The 27895-nt window shown below is 38.9% G+C and overlaps 1 protein-coding gene across 3 annotated transcripts in view; it reads left to right on the top strand.

The window, feature by feature from the left end:
- EXOC7 (exocyst complex component 7) overlaps positions 1–27446 on the top strand; it is a 42203-nt gene extending 14757 nt beyond the window's left edge. Inside the window, exons 7-20 of one of the 3 annotated variants that reach the window (XM_032212424.1) lie at positions 4532–4624; positions 5316–5384; positions 7592–7737; positions 7829–7981; positions 9812–9910; positions 10459–10521; positions 15187–15253; positions 17985–18050; positions 19096–19216; positions 21377–21472; positions 23659–23722; positions 25265–25306; positions 25426–25559; positions 27244–27446. In XM_032212424.1, the coding sequence (XP_032068315.1) occupies positions 4532–4624; positions 5316–5384; positions 7592–7737; positions 7829–7981; positions 9812–9910; positions 10459–10521; positions 15187–15253; positions 17985–18050; positions 19096–19216; positions 21377–21472; positions 23659–23722; positions 25265–25306; positions 25426–25559; positions 27244–27346 (1316 nt within the window). In that variant the 3' untranslated portion in view covers positions 27347–27446. The remainder of the gene's footprint in view (positions 1–4531; positions 4625–5315; positions 5385–7591; positions 7738–7828; positions 7982–9811; positions 9911–10458; positions 10522–15186; positions 15254–17984; positions 18051–19095; positions 19217–21376; positions 21473–23658; positions 23723–25264; positions 25307–25425; positions 25560–27243) is intronic. The other 2 variants (XM_032212422.1, XM_032212423.1) reach the window with 2 other exon arrangements.
- The last annotated feature ends 449 nt before the right edge of the window (positions 27447–27895 follow it).

Below are 27895 nucleotides of genomic sequence, written 5' to 3'. Positions count from 1 at the left end.
TAAAGCGAACAAGATAAACTGACAACCTATAAGCTGTGCTACAGAAAAATAAGATCCTGGTACACAAGTGAAATATTCCCACCAAAAGGTAACTGGATTTTTGGAGAGCTTGCCTTTGAAATCGACTGTTACATATTTAATATTATGATTGTCTGTGCTTGTAATCAAAGTGCAAAGTAAGATAAGGGGAAACTTCCCTTTAAAGAAAGTGTTTAATGTCGAGAAATTGTAAATTATGTTCAATAATTGTTTGCAACTTTAAGGTAAGTTAGTTAAAAAACCAAATCAAACCAAAACTCTTAATTTGTCAGAATTAAAACTGACAGCTCCACCCCAAGCAGAGAAAAGTTACTGCATCCAAATGATTTCTGTACAGAAACCTCTGTGGACTCATTCTTGAAAGATGTTTCTTCCCCCAGAGTAATCCAGTTTAGTCCTTCTTTCTAGGCTGGCTACAAGTCACCTGCTTGTTCCAATTTTACCTTCCTGCTGGTGAATGCTAACTAATCTTCTGTACAAAAATCATTGAATGCTTCCAGGATGCTTGCATGGCAGTAGTTTTCTGAGGACAGCTGGGTAAGATGAGAAACAACAGCTTGTTCCTCCTCTCCTGTTTGATCACTGCTTCTACCTTGAATGTGATGCCTTCATTAGTAACCACCAGGCTGTCCCACTTGGTTCAAAAGTGCCTAATCAAGAGAAATAAATCTAGAACAAAGGCATTTGACTTCCAATAGAATCCATCAAGGCATAATTAGGATGCTAAGTACTCTGCTCTACGGTAGCACAGAATTAATACCCAGCAGCACTTAGTGTGTCTGGAGATAAACATGGTTAATTGTTCTTATGCAAATTGGAGGATGCTAAGACATGACGGGTCCTTATCTGGGGAGAGCATGGAGGGCTAACATTGCAGTCTTGCATTGGGATTAGCTCATGCTGATGCTGGCTGCATACATAATAGCTAAACTTGTATTGAGGTTACCCACAAAAAGGGAAGTTTTTCAGTTATGGGGGAATTAAAGACAGGTGCATCTTATTATGCCATCAGTCACCTAGAAGAACACTAGACATGCTTTTATTAATATAAATGATCTCACAATTTATTGCAAATCTTAATCTTTTTGACTTGGACAGTCTTTGTAAGTCCTTTGTAAAGAAAGCCCAATATTTGGAGCATTGTTTGAAATAGTCTAAATATAATAACTATGAATTGCGACCCTAGGTTAGAGATACTTTTAAAAAGAATTATTTAGGATTCTTGTCAGAAAATAACATTTAATGAGGCACAAGTTCGACATAGATGTCACATAATTTTTTTCCTATTGTTAATCAGCTTCAAGGACGTTAACTAACATCATATTCATGCCCTATTGGTAACTTTGTTGGAGATACTTCCTCCCTATTTTGTTTATTTTGTTTTATTATCTTGGCACTGTATTTTATACTCTGATTTGTCTTTATACCATATAAATCTTTCACCTTTTGCACATTATCCTGAATAGATGAAATGTGTGAATCGAATAAGATAGCACACGTTTGCTTTCTATGATGTATATTTCATGTATACACTCCATTTATGGTCACTGTGTGTTTTTTTTAATTTACATTGATACCAAATATTTCCACTTTCTATGTAGCATATTCCACTTGAACCAGATGTAGTGTAGCAGTGAGGAGATTCCTTTTGCCACTCCTATATTATATGTATACTGTAGTGTCTCTCTCCCTACTGTCAGGATGTTGGGATTGTCTTGTTTTGTTGTGTTTTTGCAGGTGCATTTTTTTTTCATTATGTGTTTAAAATATTCTCTGCTCCCATGAAATATGTATAAAAAATATTTCCAGTTTGTTCAATTTTGGGAGGTTGTACCTATAGTAGTTTTCTATGAAATAACAACTACAGCCCAGAGAAATGTATGGCATTTGTGTATTTCAGCCTGTGCTCTGCTTCCATTATTTATTTTGTTGCATGTTTACTAATACTTCTCATGTTAAACAAGATTTATTTATAGAGTGACATGTTAATGCTTTCTCTTTTGTGCTTTTTTCAGTGTTTCTAAGTTGCAACATCCTGCTTCAGCCAGTTTAATGCTCTCTTATTAAAAAAAAGTATTTTGGTGTAATTGTACTTTTGAATAAATGAAGATCAAAGTCCTGGGTTGGGGAGAAAAACAGCTGAACCTTTTGTCCCCTTTTTAATTTTTTATTGCTAGAAAGAGAGTGAGATGTGAAGTGGCCTGTTAAATTACCTCATGGTTTCTGATGAGTGTTTGGCTTTTCTTGGCGCTTGCCCTGTTTTGTACAGATCAAACTGTCTCTTTACTTTCTCTTTATCATGCTCTATCCATGCTGAGAATCATGCTCTATCCATGGTGAGAATGCTCAGGAACAAGGCCAGTTTTATTTCTTTGGTCAACCATTTCTGGGAGAAACAAATGGATTTTTTGTGTGTGTGTGACCTTGAAAATCAACTTTCATTGAGGAATCCAGTAAAATGCTATGAAATCTCAGCTCTGTTAATAGCAAGAGCAAGAGCACTTAGACATATACCACTTTACAGTGCTTTACAGCCCTCTCTAAGCAGTTTAGGGAGTCAGCATCTTGCCCCCAACAATCTGGCTCCTCATTTTACCCACCTTGGAAGGATGGAAGGCTGAGTCAATCTTGAGCCTGGTGGGATTCAAACTGCCAAATTGCGGAGCCAGCAGTCAACAGAAGTAGCCTGCAGTACTACACTCTAGCCACTGCACCACTGAGGATCTTTTTTGCTTAGAAATAATTATTTGCTTAGAACAGGAGTGTCAAACTGTTGTCACGTGACATTTCATGACTTTACCCCCCTTTGCTAAACCAGGGGTGGGGGTGGCCAGCATGTGATGCATCTGGCCCACGAGTCGCGAATTTCACACCCCTGGCTTAGAAAGTGAATATTCTGAGTCTGTCCATTTACGTTATATAAAGCCTAAAAAAATAGGTAGCTTCTTCTAAACTGATTCAACATCAGCTAGAGATGGTGATTGGCCTCTGTACTTCCCTGTCAATTATTTGTAAACATTGCACACGTTACTGGGTTCTTCTTTCATAATAATTGTAGTTAAAATGGGGAAGGGGATCCTAAAGTACAGTGTAAATGTATCTAATTTGAGGCCTAATGCAATTAGGTGACTTCCTCTTCATTCATACAGAGCAACTCTTTGGAATGAGGAGTCTGTTTGCCATGCTTGTGCTCTCAAACATCAGTTAAAATAAGTCACTGACAAGGGGCTTCACTAACAGCGGACTAGATGCCACTCAATGCCTGCAAAGTACCTCTTTTTACAAAAAAAAGCATCTATTTTATTTTTCTCTGGGATTCAAAGTAACGAATAAATGAATTGAAACAATTATATCCACAAAAAATGAGGGAAAAACAACAAATAAAACAACTACTGTAAAACATGCAGTATAGTTGACAAGCAGCATCTACAAAATCAGCAACAAGCCAAAGTTTTAACCCCGGGGTAAATTTGCCTTCTCAGTCTCCTCCAGAAGCTTCCCTAAAGGGCTGCATCTGACCAAGCTAAAGAGACCAACTGATAGACGGAGATGGCATGCCCCAGTGAAAGCAGAGCAAGCGGGAAGGCTCAGTTCATGCCTGTTTCGTTTCTGTAGTTTGAAGACTGACTCTGACACTGCTGTCCACAGTAACCTGCTGAGGATCCACTATACAGACAATATCTTTCAAGGCCAAATGCTGCCCCAAGAGGGCCTTGATTCAGACAACAGGATTTATTTATTTGTGTATTATTTGTAACACTTCTCTATGTATATTACTATAATCCTTAAGACATTTGTGCATATGGTGACATCTAACTAGCCTTGACTGATCTCAAGAAAGCTAACTAAGCAGGGTTATATATGGATGGATGACTAGTAGGAAATCCTAAAGCTGTAAACTGGAAATTGAAAATAATATCCTAGCAGAAGACAGTGTCAAAGCACTTCTGTGTTCCTGCTAAAAGAAACCCCAAAATTACATGTACATGTCCAAGTACTCTCCAGAAGCTGAGTTCGGCTGATGCACACACACCCCTGAAGCAGATTAAAATCATATTTACAAATGTATTTTAGATACCCTTATTGTTAATGCCTTTATCATGAAACTGTCATATCACTATTCTGTGGCAAATCAGGATTCAAATATGACTGCTGGAACGATTGTTCCATGCTTTTATCCTTCCCAAACTCTGCAATATATATATAGTTGAACTAGAGGATTTCAGTGGCTTGGGCAGCATTTAAAACCAAGTTCATATTGAGAAACTCTTTAACAATCTCTCAAAGGAAATCAGCAATTCTATTACAAGGGCACACGGCAAGAGAGTTCTGGTACACGTATACATATATATGTACTGTGGAGCATTCTCATGGTTGGCTAGTGCTCTGACCCTTGATTTGGAGGCCCAAGTGCTGGTGGATTGCTTGCTTTTTGTTTCTCATTCACTTCCAAGGTCTCTTTGTCTCTCCTTTCTTATGGTTCTGGTGACAGGCACGATCCGTAAGGCTCAGAACCTTCTGAAACAATATTCTCAGCAGTGTCTAGATGGGAAAAAGGGGGCCTCTAACCTCATTCCTATAGAAGGTAATCACTTCTTTCTCTTTTTCTCACTCTTTGGTTCTAACTTGGGTTTTGGATTTCTATGTGCAAGGCTTCTGTTAGCCTTTAGCCTCCAGTGATGGGATGTCTTCCCGTCACACTAGAAATAACAGAGCTTGTTTAAGAATCAAAAAGCCAGAACAAAAGTGATGAATATTAAAGAGTAGTGGGTAATAGTTTATGCAACTTGAATGTTTGTCGACTCATCTAAATTTAGGGATACTGATTCCATGATGCAATTTGATTGGCTAACAGAAGTTCTGTGGTAGCTTGGGGACCTTTTCCTTCACATTCTGTCCTTGTATACTTCATCTACAAAGGTAGTAGCCCTTTCAACCTTGATTAGATCAAGATTGTTCCACTGAGGCGCAACTTCGCGCTGTGCCTTCCTCCTCCTAGGGAGTCCATGTTGAAATAAAGCCAAAAGCTGTTGAAAATTGTGGTTGCACTTGCTTTTTTTTGTTCCGAGGCTACATTGCGTCATGACTTTATCCCGCTTGAAACTGCTACTACTGTTGTACTGTTCCAGCATAGGGTAGTAGGTTGTGTTATCAGGAATATTTTTTTTTCTAAATGTCTGATAAACCAATAAAAACTCAAAGGACAAACCCTGGTGCTGTGATGGCCCTGGATAAACCGCTACTCCTTCCTTTAATGCCCGCTGACATCTCACTAGGTCATGAGCATGATTTGCGAGCTAAGCATCTTTCCGATTCCTTGGTTGACAAGCACGGGTCAGTTGCTGGTAAGTACCATATGAAACATTAAGGCTGACTAATTTGACTTCTTTCCTTTTTTTTTTAGCATTTCTTGCAATATTCTCTTAGAATGCTTCCAATAAAATGTTTTTCAGAATTAGAATGGCTGAAATCGGCAAGATGTAGAGGACTTGTGTTTATTACTGTGCTGATTCTTAATTGATGTAAGATGCAAAGTAAAATTTAATTAGGGCCATAGTGGAAGGCACAGAAGCAGATCTATTGACTGTAGGCGCCTGTCTCCTTTTCCACTCTTATTCTCATCCCCATCCCAGCTTAAAGTTGCTGCGTCAGACCATTATTACGGGATTCTTTGCTCACCCCTTCCTGCCTATTTTCAAATCTTGGTAATTAATCTCCCCCCCCTTTTATTCTGCTGGAATGCATTTCTTCATAGGCTTGTTCCATATATTTGAGTAATGGATAGATGTGCAGGTTCTCTTGGCGTATGAAATTGAGCAGATTGCGTTTCCGCACAAAGAGTCAGAAGGAACAAATAAGTGAAATAAAAAACCTTCATTCTGCTAGCTCTTTCATCTTACAAAGCCCTTAATTTGACATGGAGCATTTCTTTCGTTTCCTCCCTCCCAGTTAATAGAATATACACTTTTTATGGCATGGGTATGTGTAATGGCAAAATAGATGTCTCTTCTTTTCCTATACATCATGAAGGATATCATGCAATCATTCAGTGCAGCAGGTAGCATGTTGTAAATCTATACCTGCATCTTAGTGACTAGCAGAAAGTAAGTGATGCATTCACAGGACCAATAGGTACCATTCTCAAGCAAGAGTCTAAAAAAAATAATCTTATTTTGGCATTAAATGAAAATTTATCCTTGTCTCTGTCCCAGAATCCAGACATTGCAACCTCATTATATTGAAAGATAGTTCTGAAAGCCCCATTCTTAATTCTAGCACTAGATAAAACCAATTGCCCTCCAGTTCAAAATATAATGCAGAAATGTGATCCTCATTCCAAAATGTATTGCTTTTTCTGGACTAGGCCACTTGAAATAGAAGACGGGAAAATATAGTGTCTGAAAACTTCTTGGAGGGGAGAGGTTGGATAGGGGGGAAAGTAAACTCACTTTGCATAGAGTTAGAAAGAAAGAAGAGAAGAGAATATGACAAAATGGTTTTCAGAACACAAATAGTTTTAGTGGAACATTCATCAAACACTGCCCAACCAGTTTGCTGTCCTACAACTGGGTAAAAGATGCATCATTGAATTTCTGCAAATTGGGTGGATTGGCTGTTGTTGGATATTGGATGAGAAAGCATCAGCCATAAAGAAGTGAGGCAGAAGAATCAATGATGGATCTGTTAGAGCATGACATATCAACTTATTTAATGAATGAATTCTAGGGAAATAATATTTCCAAATACTTCTATAATTTCATGTTGTTAATAATAAAATATGAAAAGTTCCAGACATTCTTTCAAGCGTATTAGTTATTTCCTTTGAAAGCACTTCTTTTGAAACCACCTCTAAAAGATCATAGAAGCACTTTGGAGACATACCAAATTCTTGTGGCATGAATATTTTTAAAAGAATAATTCTCTTGCTAGCTATAGTATGCTTTTATTCTTGAACTAAAGACTTCATTTTAAAAATGGGATATGTTATTTTAGACAGTAAAACCATATCTGAACCTAGTCTGTTGAAAGTATTGCATTGTTTATTTAAGAAATTAGAAATTTGATAACTTAGCGCTGCTCTGATATGTAGACAATTTACAAATGATAAATATTAAATGAATGGTAATTGATTCTTCTTAATTGTTGTAAATTATCTAGTCAAAATCCCTAGTCAGAAATTTATAAGGAGCTATGCAGGTTTTAGCAAAAAATCTATTGTAAAGACACCAATTATATTTTACAGTAATTAAAAAATGTATAAGAGAAAGATGTTGAACAATTCACATTTGTCTTTCTTCTAAGTTGGTACATATGTCTTAAAAGTTTTATCTTGTTGATAAAAAGATGGAATATCCAATATCTTTTATATGTATCTCAGGTGAATGTGTTTACTTGGCAGCTTTACCTTGTGATTAGATAAATGGCATAAAGTTGCATCACTTACACAACTGGTAAACCTTAGTTTTCATATTCTGTTATATTAGACTGTTCTATATTTATTCATATGTTTATATATCAGCTAGCATCTTACGTTCTTTTATAACCCCCATAGGGAGAGATGACATGTTGGACATGGAGATTGATGTGTACATCCACTGTGTGAGTGCCTTCATAAAACTGGCCCAAAGCGAGTACCAGCTACTAACTGAAATTATCCCGGAGCATCACCAGAAGAAGACATTTGATTCCCTTATTCAGGTCTTTTCAAAACACAGCATGCCCTTCCTTCGGTTATAGCTCAAAACCCCATATTCATTTCTCTAACTCAACTGATATTGCTTTTCTACAGGAGTCTTTAGACAATTTAATGATTGAGGGAGAAAACATTGTGTCTGCAGCCCGGAAGGCCATTATGCGTCACGATTACTCAGCTGTGTTGACTATCTTCCCCATCCTAAGGCACTTAAAGCAGACAAAGCCAGAGTTTGATCAAGTTTTGCAGGTAATTGGCTAGCAATGAAACTAGAACCTACTAGATCACATAAACTCAGAATTCAGTGTCTAGTTTTTCATGGCAGAGTAGTGATGGTTGCAAATAGTTGGGAACTGTAGGAGTTTGATTGACAACCCTCAGGTCCAAAGTCAAATGAAAAAATAATAGATACCAAATGCAGATGTTGAGATGGGAGGCTATAGAAATCAAATAAATAATAAATAAATGTTCTCTCCAGACTAGTAAGCAGAACTATTACAAAGTTCAAAGGAAACAGTTCACAGAAAGCAGGAGTCAAGCTAAGCAAAAACGGTTGGTTACCACTACTACTACCTGCTGTTCCTGTTTTATTAGGAGCCACAAGTCTAGGAGGAACCCCAAATTGCAGGCCTGCTCCTTGATGGTAGTACCATTTCATTCAGAGTTCTGGAACCAGAGAGCTTCTAAAGAGCTTCTCTCTTACTAAGATTACTCTGTTCTGCTTTATCCTCTCCCTCACAGCCTTCTCAGGCATCAGGTCAGGACCTCCACTGCATCTCTTGCTTGTCTCAGGATAGAGATATACAGTATCATTAGATTTCATTCAATATCAATAACAATAAAATTAATGAGTGTCCCACATACAGTGTAAAACAGATCCCATGCGACCAACTGATTTTTTTAAAATTGTCACTAAGGAAAGGGTCTCCAAGCAGTGGTTCATAGCAAAGGTGGCCGTATTCTGATCTTATTCTTAACCTCACCCAGCCTGACCCAAGTGAAAAGGTGGAAACTGGAAATAGGGTACCTCTGAAAGCCTAAACACAGTAGGCTCTCTGCTGTGAAATCCATAGCTATGTACATCATTAAGAGAAACAAAAAGGAAAATAATGTCTATCTATATAGTGGATCTAGATCAAAATGAGCTTTCATAAGGATAGAAAATGTTAAATTGCATTGCAGGAGCAGGGAAATCAGCATAAGGAATAGTGATGAAATCCTTCCTTCTGCCCAGAAGTGTGCAACTGAATTCTGCAGTGTCTGAAACTTCCAGAAAGTTTTCATATATAGGGTTCCTTTCACATAGATACACTGTCAATTCTTACAGGACTCAGGTTAGATGTTGCTATTGTTGTGATTATTATTATTATTACAACATGTATGTTGCTTGCATCTCAATGACGGTATTAAAGAAATTACAATAAAACATAAAACATGAAGGAAAAATTTAGCAATTCCTTATCTGGATTATCTAGATCTCTCACTGGGATAAAATGAGAGACCTAGATAAAGAGCCGCGTCTTCACCACTTTTCTAAACAACAGCAGTGGGGAGGATATCTGATCTTGTTCCAAATGGCAGGTGCTATACCTCAGAGAAGGTGCACTTCCAATGTCCTGAGAAATGACATCGCTTACTTGTAGGAACCTGGATCGTGTCAACCCTGCAGGAGTGAATTGGCCTGATAGATGTTATGGGATATAGGCAGTCCCTCAGGTAACCAGGCCCAATGCTATTTAAAAGCTAGTTGTTTTAAATAGATTTGCCCCTAGAAGCATAGAGTGTTTTTGGGACTCTTAGCTTTTCAAATCAAGGCTGATAAATTAAGCTGCCTTGTACCATAATGGGAAATACTGCATATGCTCCGCTCAGGCAGGAAATGGAGTAATATTAAAAGGTAAGATTCAATCTGTCAGGAGCACATATTCTACCTAGCAAAACATTTAATCAAAAAGTTTTAAGCTTTCCTGACTATGATATAAACTTTATATGAGATCTTTGTACCACAAGAGAACTCTGAGTGATTTGCTTCATTGTCACTTATTAGTTGCTGTCCCTATACTGTGACTCGTATTTCAGGGTACTGCAGCCAGTACTAAGAACAAGTTACCAAGCCTCATAACCTCAATGGAGACCACAGGAGCCAAGGCTCTGGAACATTTTGCAGACAATATCAAGGTAACTATCATCCCTCTGGTGGTGAATTATCTCTTTGCCACCAAAAGCAATCCAAGAAACTTGTAGAAATGTTTCAGTTGTCAATTTGGTACTAATAATCACAAATTCCAGAAGTTATCCTGGAGAAGAGAAAGAAAATCTGTCTGTATGTTTCCTTGAATTTAAGGCACATTTTTGACAAAATGCATTGGGAAATATCTCTCAATCAGAGGCATTTCCAACCATATAACAAAGTTCTCACCCTTTTAAAATGTCCAAAGTTCATCTGACTGAAAAAGGGAAGATGAATTATGGTAAATCAAACATACCGATGTAGGGAGCTTAAAATATGCATCTATCCAAGCATTTTTCCCCTAGTTACCAGTAGGTGGTGCCTTTGGACTTTAGAGCCATGGAACTAGTGGAGTGGTTCAACTTACTCATATAATTTATTTATCAAATTTATTTGCCACCCATCTCGTGGTTCAGGTGACTCTTTGTAAAAAAAAAAGAAAAGATAATCATTTAAAACCATTCTTAACTATTTTATCAATTTCTTTTCTTTCCAGAACAATCCAGATAAGGAATATAATATGCCAAAAGATGGGACAGTTCATGAACTCACCAGCAATGTATGTGAAAACAATTCAGAATGCCTTGGTAACATCAAGCCTATAACTCCCCCCCCCCTTCTCTTTTAAGAGCCAAGGTGGCGCAGTGGTTAAATGCAGCACTGCAGGCTACTGCTAGATCAGCAGGTCAGCGGTTCAAATCTCACCGGCTCAGGGTTGACTCAGCCTTCCATCCTTCCAAGGTGGGTAAAATGAGGACCCAGATTGTTGGGGGCAATATGCTGACTCTCTGTAAACCGCTTAGAGAGGCCTGAAAGGCCTATGAAGCGGTATATAAGTCCACTGCTATTGCTATATTGCTATTTTGTTTTACAGAAGAGGGAACAATGTTGTAAGTTTCTGTTTTTTTCAGAGCCTGGGATTAGTCTAATGAGATTAGTATCACACCTACAAATTCTGCTTAGGCATTTTTCTTCTCTCGTTTTATGTAGTTTATAGAACTTGGTGGCATTTTTGCTGAACAAAGATAAAAGTTTTGCATACTTCTCTCTTCTTTCTCTTTCCTATGTTGTTTGCTGAAGAAGAAAATGTGACTTAAATGGGAGCCATCTTATCCCTAGTCTTGTTTATTTATTTGTTTCTGCTCCATGTGGTTCTATATACAGACTATGAGTTTAAGCTCCAAACCCTGAATATTTGCCACATATTAGGGACCTGCTGTAGCTTCATTAAGTTTCTATAGCTTTTCTTTTACACACTTTTCACCATTTGTATCATTCAGTTGTATCATGATACCCTGCATCATCCAGGGCTGTGGTGACTGAGTGGCTAAGATGCTGAGCTTGTCGTTCAGAAAGGTCAGCAGTTCAGAGGTTCGAATCCCTAGTGCCGCGTAATGGAGTGAGTGTCCATTCCTTGTTCCAGCTTCTGCCAACCTAGCAGTTCAAAAGCATGTAAAATGCAAGTAGAAAAATAGGAACCGCCTTTGGTGGGAAGGTAACAGCGTTCCATGAGTCTTCAGCGTTTAGTCATGCTGGCCACATCACCACGGAGACATCTTCGGACAGTGCTGGCTCGTTAGCTTTGAAATGGAGATGATTACCACCCTCTAGAGTCAGGAACGACTAGCACATATGTGGGAGGGGAACCTTTACTTTTAGTTGTAGCATCAGTTAAACAAATTCAAGTGTACATGCACCAATCTATCTAGTGAAGTACCTTTAGGATTTCTTCACAAAAAATTGTCCTTCCAGGTCACAATAATGAGTCTCAAGCTTATATTAACCAATCTAACACTCCTTCTAAAAATCTTCTCCTTGTGTTGTGATTTTGGGAAATATAATCTATCAGGGTACATCAGCCTTTCTCAGTCTGTCTTCTAGATGGATAGGACTACAGATAGATAAAATATTCCTCAGTAAGATGTCATTATGTATGTACAGGACTTAACAGTTCTTTAATGACCGTTCAAAGTTACAACAACACTGAAAAAAGTGATTTATGATCATTGCAGCATCCCCATATTCACATGATTTATATTCCAATGCTTGACAATGATTCTTGTGACAGTTGCAGTATCGTGGAGTCTGGTGATGACCTTTTGCAATCTTCCGACAAGCACATGGGGAAACCAGAATCACTTAGTAAACCTTGTTACTAATTTAACAACTGCAGTGATTCACTTAATAAATGCGACAAGAAAAGTTGTAATAAATGGGGACTTGAAAACTTCTCATTTAGCAACATACGTTTTGGGTTCAATTGTGGTGATAAGTTAAAGACTACTTGTGCAGCATTAACCTACTATGATTGGGAATCAAGATGGGTTGCTGGAAATGGACAGCTGAGCTGGTACAGATATTCTTAACATTTCCTATTTTAATTACCACAATCATTCTGTCAAACAAGAGCAATTTTTTTTCTGGAAAGGATGTAGATGTGTTTGGAAACATTTTGTTGTTATCTTGCTTGACTATGTTAAGTGTTAAGACCATAACAATTACAATAATATTGTTGACAATAATTTTTGTCTGCAAATAATAGTAAAATAACAAGGAAGAGTTAATTGGGACTGGGATGCTATTCTTTTCCTGAGCCCAGAGCATGAAATACACAAATATCCTAATCATGAGAGAAATTTAACTATCATAAAAGTGTTTTATTTTGGCTTCTGAGGTTAAATCTTGGGAAAGCCTCTCCAATCCTGGATTCCATGAAGTACACAGCTGAGCTACTCAGTCCCTTTGCTTCAGCTCATTCCGCTGAAAACTGGCCGGTCTGCCTTTTTTGTTCTTTTCTTCTTTTTTCAAGGTTTCTCTTCCAATTGGGGAGGACAATAACACACACACCCCCACTGCACTTCTGCATTAGAAAATATTAGCGCAGCACAGAGACACTAAACTGCTTCTATTTGGTTATTTTTGACATTACAATTTCAGGGGGGGGGACCACCCTTGGGATTCCAATTTGGCAAAGACTCGGCACAATATCTTCCTAAGGTTTGCATGCAAGCAGGAAATGTCCCTCTCTCCTTCCTCTGCCAGTTTTTTTTCTAGCATTGCCAAGACCATCAGAAATGAAGTCTGTCCATTTAAAAATTCATAGGCTCTGACAGGATATCGAGTTGCTTTGTGATCTGCTCTCCTCTCTTCTGGAGTAGCAAAAGGAGAGTTCAACTTGCTAAGGAAAACAGCAGGGAGGGCTACTAGGAAGGCCTGGGTAGATCCCAAGAGGTTGGTAAAGAGTAGCTCTGTGGCTTTAAAAGAGGAAGCAGCAAAGTCCTGACAATTCAAGGAAAGATGACAGTGTGGGGAACAGGATAATCAAGCAGCATTGAAGTAGAATTCCTGTGGAGGCTCAGTTGCAGATGATCTCTGAGCAGCTGTATACACACTTCAGCTAACTACAAAATGCATTAAATATGTAGGATGCAGCTGGTCTTTGGACGTTTATTTATAACTATATAAGCACAGGGAGGGATGCTGATCAAGATAATATGCCTGGAGCAGAATCTTCCTCACAAGGATTTACTTTGCAAAATTGTCAGTACAGCCTTTTAAACATGGGAAACAAAACTGATACCACTATTTTTATTTTAAACCCGTTTAAATTGTGAGATCCACAAACATGACTGAAGGAGATTCTCGGCTTCAGTTTACATGTGCTCTTGATCAGTGATCTCTCTTTTATGCTTTGCACTACTGGAAATTAAGTAAGTAAGTAAGTGAGGAGCGGCTACGTGCTGCATATTTCACACACAGGTGGCTTATACTTTCACATGGACAACTGATTTATTGCCTTGATCAACAGAACAAAAATGTAAATCATATTTGCAGCCTCATATTCTTTCCATAGAAAGGGATCTGTTTTATGTTAAGGTCTGAATTAGGTGGCATTTAGGATTGTGCTTAGGAGAGGCCTGCATTTTATATTGTTTTGATATGAAAGGCTTCCTAGCATGGGTTTTCCAGAATACATCTACCCTTTCTTAATAGATATAGAACAGGTTTTTTAAAAACAGAATGGAGGAAATGGAGTAAATTTTTAAAAAATCAATCTAGAGCAGGGGTGTCAAACTCTCAGCCCATGGACCATATGTGTCACACGCTGACCACGCCCACCCCCATTTTAACGAAGGGTAAAAAGTCACAATACATCATGTGATGACAAGGTGATAGCCGCAAGTTTGACATCCCTAATGGGGTGGATGGGCCAATCAAGTTCCTTAACAGATGTAAACATTTTTAGGTAGTCCTCAACTTACAGCCACAATTGTGCTGCTGCTAAGCAAGACAGTTGTTAAGTGAGTTGTGTCCCATTTGACAACCTTTTTTTTGCCAAGTTAAGGGAATCGCTGCCGATGTTAAGAGAGTCATGTTGTTAAGTGAATCTGGCTTCTCCCATTGACTTTGCTTGTGGGAAGTCAGCTGCAAAGGTGACAAATGGTGATCACATAGCTCCAATGCAGTTCAACTGTCATATAAATACATGTGAGTTGCCAAGGGCGTGAATTCTGCGCACATGATCATGGGATGCTGCAATGGCCAGTGTGGAAATTGGTCATGAGTCCCTTTTTTCGGTGCCATTGTAATTTTGAACAGTTACAGATGGTTGTAAGTCGAGGATACCTGTAGATATATATTATCTGTTTATTTAATTAAAAAAACATATTTCAGATGAGGCAGTGCTCCAAATTTAACCCTTGTTCCAAAATTCTGGTAAGCTTTTTGCATTTAGTCCCCTTTAAATCTTCATAATTGGCTTCATTCTTTTTACCTGTCTTTCCCAGATTGAAGGTATACTTACCCTGGTGGCTTTAGCCACCCTGTTGCACTAGGATCTCTATGGTTTGAACATACCCAGTGTCCTTTAAACAGGCCTCCTGCAAAGCTGTGAGCATAGTTTTTCTTCCACAGCTCCTGGCTTTTAGTCACAAATTGTCCACAGGATCCCTCTGGACGATCTCATGGCTCCTTCTTGTCCACAGAAGCTCCATGGCTCCTTTGAGCATATCGCTCAACTGTCAGTCTTTGTTTCTGTCATCCTCACTGTTTTTGCGGAGATGTGCTAAGTCTTCCATGTTTCCATCCAGAAGTCTCCAATCGCTATAATCCTTGGGCAAGACTAGAAAAGAGTTCTCTCGGTAACCTTGTGAGCTGCTCCCAGCCAGGCTAGCTGGATGGATCAGAGATTTCATTCTAAAGTGCTTTTCCTTTCTCGTTATAGGCCATTCTCTTCTTGCAACAATTGCTGGATTTTCAAGAGACTGCAGGTGCCATGCTGGCATCCCAAGGTACCTAAGCCAAGACCCATGAATGCATTCCTGGCACTGATCAAATCATTTACTTTGCTTGCTTTGCAGTCAAACCTCCTTACATGGATGTGGCTTATTCACTTCTTGCATACGCGGCATTCTAATTTTGGTCTGGTACAGTAAAGGCTGCTACTGTGTGAATAATTATATTAAGTATAGAGAGGGGCTCTGGCTTTTTCTTATCAGCCCCTAAAGGTTAGCTTTGAGATCCTTGAAACCTAAAAGGATGAATGTAAAATGGCCTTTTATCTCCAAAATCCAACATCTTTTAGTGAAAGGTTTCCCAGATCATTCTCAATATGTTGCAAGGTGGTTAGTTGGATTTCATAACCTAGCCATAGTAGCACAGAACATTCATTTGATCCTGATGGGATTTTTGATAGAAGATGGTGAGAAGTTTTGAAATCCTTGTTTCTGTTAAAAGCTAAAACCACATCACATGGCTTTCATATTAACCTTTTGGGATGTGTAACCTTTCATCCATTGATGATTTCAGGAGCGTTGCCTAATTATCAATGTTTTTGTTTCCTTTATTGTGAATTTCCTTGAGGTCTTTAAAATGAACATCAATTTTGTCCAGTCAGATCCATGCTAAGAAGGTTTAACTGTGCAACTGCATCTTGCATGTGAACAGCTACCAAACAATATTTAAAACATCCATTTCTGTCAGTGTCGCTACTTTTATACTACCTCCTTTACTTGCTAAAATGATTATGGACAAAGGCAGCTGTAGAGCCAACTTCTTCATTGGCCCATAGAGTGGCTGCTGATTATCAATGAAGCTAAAAACAGCGCACAGAACATGGTTTTGTGTTTTTTCAAACTGATGCAGAAATGGGGGGGAAATGTGAAAACCATAGAAAGTGAATGAGATCATATTTATCAATCCCGAACTTCCTAAAACTTCTGTTTGGATTTCAGGAAACCAATTCACAAAACAGGATGTGCTGAAATTAAAACAAAAAACAAAGTGGAGCTAGGGAAAAAATTCTCTTGCTTCTGCCCTTCAGTTTTGCATATATGGGGCAGGATGTTATGGCTGAGACTGGAGTCATGGCAGTCCAGGCTGCAGTTTTCATCCACTTATTGAAGGGTGAGCACCACTGAATCCAGTGTGGCTTGTTTCTGACTAGGTGGGGATAGGAATGCATCCTCTTAAAAAGAAGTGGCTCCACTCTGCCGAGCCCATAGCACTGTCTGTTGGTATCTTCTGCTTTATTCTGGAAAGTATGGTTGTTTCTAACCTGTCTTTTTGAACTTTGCCTTTCTTTATTTCCTTCTTTCTCTTTTTCCTTCCAAACCTTTCACCTCAATTCTGCCTTAAATTCTTTAGTTCTTGGGGACACATACAATATACCTTTAGATCCCAGAGGTAAGCAGCAGCAATATTTGTACTACCTGCATGCATAGCTAATACTACTGTCTCAGTTTCTCTTTCTCTCTTTGTTATCTACTTACAGATTTCTGTTTGGTTTTTTAAATCATCCTCAGAAAAAAAGCTTCTCTGATTGTCTGAAAATGTCCAAATCATTGGGTCTGGTTATAACTATAATATAGTCATTTTTTTCTGCACGTATAGCTGGTATGCCGCTGCCTGTTTTCATAAGGATTAGACATTGTAAAGCAGCACAAAGCTCTTGTTGATGGTACCAGGTGATTTGCCCTTCATCTGAAAAGTTTAGTCACCCCTCTGAGCAAATAACACATTATACGTATACTGGATATCATAAAATATACTCAGAGCCATTCTTTCTGTCATTTTTTTTAAAGCAACTTCGATGAAGCTCTGCTTTTGAACAAGAAACAGAAAGATTGTTGCTGGGTTACAGTTCTTCTGTTCAAACTAATGCCATCCATATACTTTTGTTCCTGATATGACTAAAGGTGCATCTCTTATTTCTGTTTCCACATCTGAAATATCATAAGATAGAGATGGGAGCGCAGCTTGGTAAGAGAAGTTTGCTTTGGGAAAATGATGAACAAAGAAAGGTTTAATTACTCTTCCTGTACCCACCCATGTGACAATGTACACACACTGCTAGTTTTTGTTTACCTAAATTGGCTGCTATGTCTCTGTTGCATGTATTGGCATATGACATATATTTTACTATTCAGTTATAATTGATAACCTGCCCTGTTCAGAAACCTTGGATATTCCCATAGTTACCTAGAAGATTCAGTATTGTCTGCAGTGATAATAGATGTTAAGTTTTTTATGAAAATGCATTTTAATTCAACCTTAATGGTTCTGGTGGCAAAATAAATTTTGGAGTGAGGATGATTCAGTGTGAAACGGCAAAGTTCATCAGCTTAATAAAAGAGCTGTGAAATGTTTCATAATAGTAGCAGAAGTCTTCAATGCAGTTCATAGTGATGAGGGTATTTGTAAATGTTAAGTTATTTCATTTAATTTTTTGCAAAATAATCACATTTCTAGAGTAGCCTTAACTCCAAATTTTAAATTCTAGGCTGCAGGAAGTCAGTCATTCCCACTCTCTCCAGCCAAGATTGCCAGTGATGAAGAGGATAAAACTGCAGGCAAACAATAACTTGATAAAACTGTCAGTTGGGGGGGGGCATTTTTTGTTGTAGTGCATCCAAAAAGAAATATTTTAGGTGATCTTATAGAAACAGTAAGTAGAAGAAGAAAGAAAACAGCTATACCTAAATTACTAACTGGCATACAGTAACTAATTTTTATTCCTTTCAGAGACTAGCTCTTCAGCCAGCAGCTACAGTTCAGAGTTCAGTAGACGGTTGCTGAGCACCTACATCTGTGAGTAATTTCTCCAAGTGTGTAACACCCTCATCCTCTCGGGCTCATGCACATTTGACCTGACTTGTTTAGTCAGGTCATGAAATTATGCTGACAACTGATCTTTGTGGCAAATGACACTGAGAAATGGGATAATGTTGTTATCTCTATCTATCTAGAACAGGAGTGTCAAACTCAAGGCCCAGGGGCTGGATCCAATCTGCGGGATGCTTAGATCTGGCCTGCGGGGCCGCTCTGGAAACAGCAAAGGTGCCTCTGCTACCAAAAATGGAGCTTGGGAAGGCCTCCCGCGGCCCTCCCAAGCTCCATTTTTACTGGCAGAGAGTTGCAGGAAGTCATCACAGCCAAAAATGAAGCTCAGGAGCCTGTTTTTGCAGGCAGAGAGCTTAGGTCACCACAGCAGCCCCCAACATGAGTGATGTTGAGCTAGCCATGCCCACTCTGGCCACACCCACTCTGCCCCCCTCCCCCCCTGAGGTCAAACACAACCCTGATGTGGACCTCAATAAAATCAAGTTTGACACTCCTGATATAAAACAAAAGGAAAATGCCAGTTGAATCCTCATTTAGATAAGACCAGAATTCCTCCTCAGTTAGATACTGAAGTTTAATATTAAAAAATACACTTAGACACTGCTTTAGATTTATTGTATTAGTCTTTCCCAATCTGCCTGTACAAATGTGATTAAGAATTCTGGTTATTGGAGTCCAGAAATTGAGAAGATACTGATATGCATTACTAATTTGCGTCTTATACTTGAAAGATCTGCCATTCAGTCCTTCATGAAGGTTTAACTCTATCAAGGAATAGACAAAATTAATAATTACTTTCTTACTATGTGGTGAAAAAGATGTTTCACACTTGAGAAACTATTATTCAGGAGTTTTGAAATAGATCATTAAGGATTTATACAAAAGTAAAACAACTAAAATTACATTTTTAAATGAATTCAGTAAGAACATACAATAGACTTAAAACCACTGTTAAACTTGAAAACTTTGCAGATAGTCTTTTTTTCCTCTCATGCATGTTTTTTTTATTAAGGCAAAGTTCTGGGCAACTTACAACTAAACCTCCTCAGTAAATCCAAAGTTTATGAGGACCCAGCATTAAGTGCCATCTTCCTGCTTAACAACTACAATTACATTCTTAAGTCTCTTGAAAAGTAAGTATAAGAAGATCACTTGTACATATTGGCAGAAAACCCAGTATGTTTATTCTTCCATCTATCTCCTTTGTTGTCTTCATCAGCTTCTTTTGTTCATTCTTTTGCAGAATTTTTTTTTGCTGCTGCTGCTGCTGTTTTTATGTGCTTTCAAAAAAAAAAAAGGTCCTTTTAAATCTTTCATCTCTTCTGTTAAAATTATCTTACTTATGGCAGAGGAAAAAAGAGAATAGTTTCAATGTGGAAAGGACTTTCATCTTGTCAGCTGAGAGGCTTTTTGTTCTGGAGAGTACTTTCCAAGAAATCCAAGGAATAATAATTTTCTGCTGGTAGTTTTGCATTTTTCATGACGATCAGTCCAACTCAGAAAAATAAGCGTTGTATAGTTACTGTACAGGTCTGTGGATTCTGTGCGCTGTCTAGTGCAGCAGTTTCTCAGTACAATTGGATTTAACTAGGACATATAATAATGAAATGGAGTTGAGGTTATTCAGGTACATAATCTGTCATAAGAAATAGGTACATACATACTATCATTTGAGCATTGAGCAAGAAAATCCGTCTGGCTTAAATAGAATTAAAGAAGGTGCAGAGGAAGATGGAAAAGGCGTTAGGGGTTCTTCTGCTCATCTATCAATGAGATGACCACAGTCCTTAAGCCTGATACATGAGAGCCTCTTTGGTGCAATGCTGAAGGGCTGAGCTAGAAACCAGGAGACAGTGAGTTCTAGTCCCACTTTAGCTATGAAAGCCAGCTGGGTGACTTTATACCAGGAATTGATGCATCTCAGTTTTTTCAAAGTCTGGGTTCTGGTAATCTTAAAGAATTGCCTTTTTTAATTTCCATGTTCTTCCAAGTACAGTTAAAGCCATCTGTGCTTTCCCTGGAATACCCTGTCTTCCCAACTTGCAATCCCCATCAACTGAAGCTTCTCCAGTTGTACAACCCAATAAATACTGCTTTTGTGTCTATTTCTTGCCACTTTCATTTTCCCATCATCTCTTGTTTGGAATAATCCAGTATTTATTTATTTATTTATTTATTTATTTATTTATTTATTTATTTATTTATTTATTTATTTATTTATTTATTTATTTATTTATTTATTTATTTATTTGACTTATATACCGCTTCATAGGGCTTTCAGCCCTCTCTAAGTGGTTTACATATCTTGAGACGGAATAAAATCCTAGACTCTTAAGAGCAAAGCATAGAGGATGTTTTTAAAAATCATGCTAACGGGTTTTTTTTTAACCTCCCTAGAAACTGCAGCTTTATCTTCACTGTTTCCCTGTTTGCTTAAAATGTTTTAGAGTGCTTAAGAGTAAAAACACACAAATAACTCTTAAAAAATCCAAGTAACACCAAAATATTCTCAGCAATTGAGCATCAATCCTTTCTACATCCCATCTGATGTTATTTCTAAAGAAGCAAATATTTTTGGAGTATACTCAAGCTCAGTTTGTTCCTGACTGATGATAAGCAACTATTGAAAAGAGAAGATGAACATGAATAATAACTTCCAGTGTTTAGCCTAAACTGGTTTTCAATATAAAGATCCGCAAATCTCCTCCCCATTCGTGAATGCATTTTTATTTCTTTTTATTCTTTGCTTTCTCCTTAGCCTGATGACAACCAAGATTTCTGGAACTTGCAGCAATTATAAAGAGCATCCGAAAGCAGTGTTTAATATTGTTATGCCTTTAAAAATCAGAGCAAATTTTGAAATGCATTGCCCCTCCTTCATGGTTAAAGGACACAAAAGAGCTCTTTAATCTTGTGACGAACCTTGTAGATCCCTGGAAAGAAACGAAACCAACTTTGGTTTTCTAAACGTTTTTGAAGCTCAAATAACCAGGAAAAATTTAGAGAACTTCTGCAACTCAACACAATGTCATAGTCAAGTGGTCCATGCCATCCAATCCCACACACACACCCTCAAAGGCTGGCTTGGTTCTTTGTTGCTCTCATAATTCTTTTTCCTTGGCTTCCAGTGTCAGTTAAAATATGTTGAACACTCATGCAATTTAAGAATTGCAGAAATACCAGTTTTTTTTTCCCCCTTTACCAGTTTGAAACAAATTCTTTACAGGCAGAAAAAATGCTGCTGCTGCTGCTTTACAAATTCCTGTTCATTGAGCCCTCTTCCTTTTTCCTAGGTCTGAATTAATCCAGTTGGTAGCTGTAACACAGAAGACGGCAGAAAGGTCTTACAGAGAACTCATTGAGCAGCAAATTCTGACATATCAGTGCAGGTGAGAAGAGAACTTACCTAGCCATTTTCCATTTGAGTTTAACTGCTTTAATCAAACTCTCATGCCCACACTAAGAGAATTGTTAGCAAATTGTGATAGAGCAAGAGAAGGCAAGTTGCTCTTGAAAAGGACAAGTAAAACGATTGGCATCCTTAGATTTTAGTACTTATTAGGAAGCAAATTCAGTTCCATCAGCTTGCATTATGAAGGACACACTGTCCTTTTGAGAATTCAGAATTCATTACTGATGCTAAGATAATATTTGAAGATAAAACATGTTGATTAAAACAGAAACTGATATGAAGATAAATGGCATTTGGCTTCTTATCCTTGTTATTTAATTGGGAATGGAAGATTACTTTCTCCCCCGTTCAACATCTATATCTACTATTGACACACCTGACAGTTTAGACTTTGGTATTATCAGTGTGCTGATGATACCAATTACATCTTTTGATCCCAAGCCGGCAAAGTGAGATCTACAAAATTCCCTCCCAGGGTCTAGAGGCTATGCTGGTTTGGATGGGGAGGAACAATCTCTGACTCAATCCTATCAAAATTCAGTGGCTGTGGGTAATTGAACCACCTTGATTTGAGGATGGTTCCACCTTAAACTTAGAAAAACCCTTTGATAGCTCCATCTGATGTGCCCATTGTGCCCTCTCCTAGATTGAGAGGTCCTTACTCTTGCCCTGGTCACCTCATGGCCTGACTACTATATTATGCTCTGCCCTTGAAAACTGACTGGAAGCTTCAGCTGGTCCAGAATGCAGCAGCCTGATCAGTGACGGACACTTTTTGGCCCTGGTCTGCAAGCTGCATTTATTATCAGTTTGTTTCCAGGTGCTATTCAAGGTGCTGGTCATTATCTATAAAACTCTACATGACTTAGGGCCTAACTATTGGAGGGACCACCCATCTCCCCTTTAAATCCTCTAGTATGATTGGCACTCTTATGGTTCCTTTGATTAAACAATGCCATCTGTTGGGACCACAGAATCCCACCTTCTTTGCCATATCACTAGCATCTGGAGTAAGTTTCTTGCAACATTATCCTGGGACATGTATATTTTCCTTTGTTCATACTGAATTCTGTTATTTTTATTGCTTGAAATTAAAATAAAACCAGTTGCAACTGATTTTATCTGAGTCTGCTGAGTCAAAGTCTCAGTTAGAGTTAGATTCCTTTGTGTGCCTGGATGTGTTTGGGTGTGTATATTTTCTTTCTGTGAGTGTCTAAACAGTTATCATTTAGTGACTGCCTCGCTTAGCAATCATTCACAGTTCCAATAGTGATGAAAAAAATAACTAAAACTAATTTTAGCACCTATCATTGCGTTTATGACCGTTGCAAGTCTACAAAGCAAAGGACAGCTTTGTAAAGTCATCAGTTTTAATTTCACTTAGTAACTGCTTCTCTTAATGACTGAGTTACCAGATCCAATTGGGGTAACCAAATGAGGATACCAGCATATACATAAGCACATTCATGAATGATTGCCTTCATCAGTTCCTGTCTTAGCTTAGTGCATCCACTTCTGAGATATGGGCAAATTAGTACACAGGATGATTTGAACCCCACATTACTTTAGTTTTAAGGGTTTGAAATGGCAAAAGCTAGCTTTTATCCTTTGTGTTCATCTGCCCAGCCATGTCATCCATAGCTTAACCAAAGCTATCTAAAGAGAAAAGTTCCATTCACCTCTGAATACCTGCATGGAAGAGTCCCTGAGAGAGAAGGCGGTCTAGATCATTGGTCAGCAACCTGCAGCTCTGGAGCCGCATGTGGGTCTTCCATCCCTCTGCTGCAGCTCCCTGTCGCCAGTCAGCTCTACAATTGATATGGCTTTCGGTTAGGACAGGTAGAGATAAAAGGATGCCGCGCTAGGAGACTCTAAGGTGGGGGAACCGGACTTCCGGTCAGGAGAGGAAAAAAGTTGCCACTCTTGGAGGAGACTCTATGGTGGGGAAACCAAACTTCCAGTCAGTTCCAGAATTGAACTGGGGCTTCCGTTTAGAATGTTTGTGCTCTTTGAGTGTTTAAGGTTGCCAACCCCTGTTCTAGATCATTTGAGTGTCCTGATCAAATAATGGAACACACCACAGAGTTATTTCTCATTTGCATATTTATTTGGTGCCCTTGGAATCACATCTACTTTATTGAATCTTCTGTAAATCTATTGCAGCTGGTTAAAAGTAACAGATTATATCTCGGATAAAAACCTACCTGTCTTCCAACCTGGAGTCAAGGTAAGAATAGTTTAAATTAAGGTTTGTGAATTACTGTAGAAAATTGGAAAGAACTGTATATGTGTGTCTAATTGCTTAAAATGCACTTCTTTTGTTCTTCAAATATCAATTTAAAGCACTGCTGGTGTGCCCTGTCTGAACAGAGAGTAGTTTCTGTTTTGGAAGTAGTTGTGGCAAAAACAGTCCCTTCCCCATTTCCACCCCAATCTGCAGTAAAAACAGTTTATGTAAGTCCAAGTGCTAATGGGATTTTTATTGCTAGAGATAACATCACCTTTGCTGGGAATCATATTTTAGCCCAACTATTAAGAATAGTTTTAAAAATTCATCATCATACTTAGCATTCTACCGCTGTGGTTGCATTTTATTCTGCTCTTGTTTTTGCGCGTTTTAGTGTTTTAACTGGAGAACGTGACAGGTAATCCTTGACTTATGACCACAATTGATTCCAAAATATCTGTTGCTAAATGGGTTTTGCCCCATTTTATGATCTTTCAGCCATGCTTTGGAAGCAAATTGCTGCAGTTAAGTGAATCATGTGTCACTAAGTGAATCTTCACTTGTCAGAAGCCGGCTTGGCAACTGGCATGTATTTCTGACCGTTGCAGTTTCCCAAGGCCACACAATCACTGTTTGTGACCTTCCCTGCCTGTTTCTGACAAGCAAAGCCAATGCAGGGAGCTGGATTCACTTAAAGACCATGTGATTCGCTTAACAACTGCAGTGATTTTATTAACAAACATAGTAAAAAAAATCATAAAGTCAACTCACTTAATAACCTCCTTGTCTAGTGGTGGAAATTCTGTTCCCAATTGTGGTTATAAGTCAAAGACTCTCTGTATTAACTAATAGAATAAAGATATGCTTAATACAGGTGGTCCTTGACTTATGACCACAATAGAGCCCAAAATTTATTTCGCTAAGTGAAACATTTGTTGTGAATTTTGTCCCATTTAACAAACTTTCTTGCCACATTTATTAAGTGAATCACTGCCATGGCTAAATTAGTAACCCGGTTGTTAAGTGAATCTGGCTTCCACATTCCATTCAGTTGCCAAGTGTCTGAATTTTGATCACGTGACCATAGGAATGCTGCAGTGTTCATAAGTGTGAAAAACAGTCATATGTCACTTTTTTCAGTACCATTGTAACTTTGAACGGTCATTAAGTGAATGGTTGTAAGTTGAGGACTGCCTGTAATTGGCTGAAAGGACACTGCAGATCTCACTTAGAACTGCCCGGTCTCCATGCTCTGTTAATAAGTCCCTTTCTTTTTTGTACCATCTTCCCTGCTCTCGACAATTAATTGAGACTTGAAATATCTTCTTGTGAATTTTTTTGCATGGCTATTCTTAGGTGTTCCATAATTAGTGTGTGAGGGCGATGTGGCCTTGAAAGGCAGGTTAAAACTCTTGAAGATAATAAGACTATTGTATTCTGATCCCTAAATCCAGTCTATCACCCAGGTAAGTGCTCTCAAAAAAAAGTCAAGAAGCAATTTGAACGCCACTACTAACTTTCATTTTCCTTAATTGTTTGCAGCTAAAAGACAAGGAGAGGCAAGTGATCAAGGAGCGTTTCAAGGTAATACATTTGCAAAAGTTTTTCAGCCTTCCCCCCTCTGATCTGCTTGCCTTTATTTGTGCTTGCTGTTCAGGTCTAGATGCTGCACTTTTCTTAATACAATCTTTTCTATGGGAAAGGGTTTCAATGATGGCCTGGAGGAGCTGTGTAAAATCCAGAAGGCGTGGGCCATCCCTGATACAGAACAGAGGGACAATATTCGGCACGCCCAGAAAACCATTGTGGAAGAGACGTATGCCACCTTCCTTAACAGGTGCCTCTTTGTCTATTTGGGGAGAGTTCTGTCACATGGGCAAGGCTTGGCAGGACTGTATCTGTCTGCCTCATGCCAACTCAGTGAAGCAGTTGAAGTGATGTGCCAGTGCCTGGAGGCTGTCAGGGTCTGAATGGGAGCGAACAAGCTTGCACTCAATCCAGACAAGACCGAGTGCCTATTGATGCTGCCTCCCAAGGATGGTCCTGACATTCCACCTCTTAGCCTGGGGGGTGAAATCATTCACCCCTCGGAGAGGGCTCGCAATCTGGATGTCCTCCTGGATCCACAGCTGACATTAGAACACTATTTGTCAGCTGTGACCAGGGGGGCCTTTTCCCAGGTTCGCCTGGTGCACCAGTTGCGGCCCTATCTGGACCGGGAGGCACTTTGAATAGTCACTCATGCCCTCGTCACCTCAAGACTGGATTACTGTAACACACTCTACATGGGGCTGCCCTTGAAGAGTGTCCGAAGACTACAGCTGGTCCAGAATGCAGCCGCATGAGCGATAATGGGTGTACCCAGGTACACCCATGTTACACCTATCCTCCGCGAGCTGCACTGGCTTCCTATTGGTCTCCGGACCCGCTTCAAGGTGCTAGTCATTACTTTTAAAGCCCTACATGGTATTGGACCCGGCTACCTGAGAGACCGCCTCCTGCCATTTACCTCCCAACGACCAATAACATCACACAGGTTGGGCCTCCTCCGTGTGCCATCGACCGGACAATGCCGGCTGGCGGCTCCCCGAGGGAGGGCCTTCTCTGTAGCTGCACCGGCCTTGTGGAACAAACTACCTGCAGAGATCCAGACCCTCACCACTCTCCTGGCCTTCCCTAAAGCGACCAAGACCTGGCTGTTCCGGCAGGCCTGAGGCTGTTGATTATTCCATGATTATTTGATGAAATGGATGTTGTGTTGATTTTAATTCTGTAATTTTAAATGTTTTAAATGTTTTTATTTGTTGTGAGCCGCCCAGAGTCCCTAGGGAGTGGGCGGCATACAAATTCTATTAAAGTTTGAAGTTTAAAGTTGGCAGGATCCTGATCCTATTCCTGAAGCCATCTCCGGTGTCCCTTGCCCTTAAAAGGACCAGAACGTTGTGTGTATGAAGTTATAATGTTGCCTTCATTACTCACAAAACACAGTGCTTGTGTTTTTATCATTCTATATGGTACACTAGGTTTTGCATTTCATAGATTGGCTGGATAGAGTAGCTGACTATAGCATCTGAAGTTCTGGTGTTTATGATTCCAGCTATTCCTTCTCCTTCTCCCACTTTATGGGTTGTTTTTGACCTGTTCTAAGTCAGCGTTATATACCTATTGAACCCGTTGAACGCTCACTGAAGTAGTTTTAGGGGGTGCTCCTTACATTTTTTGTAAACAATATTCTTTGTTTCTCCAATGTCTTCTGATAACTGAGTATGATGGTTTTGAGCACATAAAGTCAGATGCTTAAGAATTAAGGAGGCCATTGATTTCAGTCAGCCTTCCCTCTGCCCTCAGAATTCAATTCCCATAATATCATTTGGCCATATTAGCTGAAGACTTTTCTGGAGGGAAACAGGAGAAGAAAAATGGGTGGTGTTCTGTTAACTAATGGGGAAACAAGCGACAATTGGAGAATGAAGAATGTTCTCCTTGCTTACACAATATTACCTTTGCTTTTTGCCTGACAGGTATGGCAGTGTACCCTTTACCAAGAATCCTGAAAAATACATTAAATACAGAGTTGAGCAAGTGGGTGAGATGATTGAAAAGCTCTTTGACACATCAGCCTGATCTGCTCATCTGCACATTGGTGATTTCCTATTCCTCTTTTATTATGAAAACCATGGATTAAACTTGTATTTATCAAATGTATAAACTTCTAAGAACATGATTTGTGGTTTGTATGTCCTCTTTGGAGTTTATAGGAAGACTAATTCCTTCAGGTGCCTGCGTCTTTCTTTTTCTCTCTCATTTTTAATTTACACACATGCTCTAAAGCCTTTTTCCATTTCTGATTCAGAAGAATGGTAATTGTTCAAGTTCAAGAAGGAAAGGCCAAGAAACACTTAGTAACAACTTCTTACATTTTGTGACTTGTATTCTAATACATATGGAAAGGAAGGAGAGGGAGGAACTTCGTTTTGGTTGGCATACTAAAGATGCAAAAACGAGGTGGATTTTCTTGAAAGCAAATAAGAAATAAGAAGAGGGAAATGAGTTTCCACCTGCTTTTGGGGGCTGTGACAAAAATGCCTCTGCATCCTTTGGGCACTGAGCAGTTGTCAAATTTAAATATCTATCCCAGCACTGGGGTAAGAAATGAAAGTCAACTTAGTTTGG

Source organism: Thamnophis elegans, chromosome 2 (assembly GCF_009769535.1).
Source record: "Thamnophis elegans isolate rThaEle1 chromosome 2, rThaEle1.pri, whole genome shotgun sequence".
Classification (NCBI taxonomy): domain Eukaryota; kingdom Metazoa; phylum Chordata; class Lepidosauria; order Squamata; family Colubridae; genus Thamnophis; species Thamnophis elegans.
The sequence above is the reverse complement of the archived record's forward strand: the minus strand, read 5'-3'. Positions and strand labels throughout refer to the sequence as shown.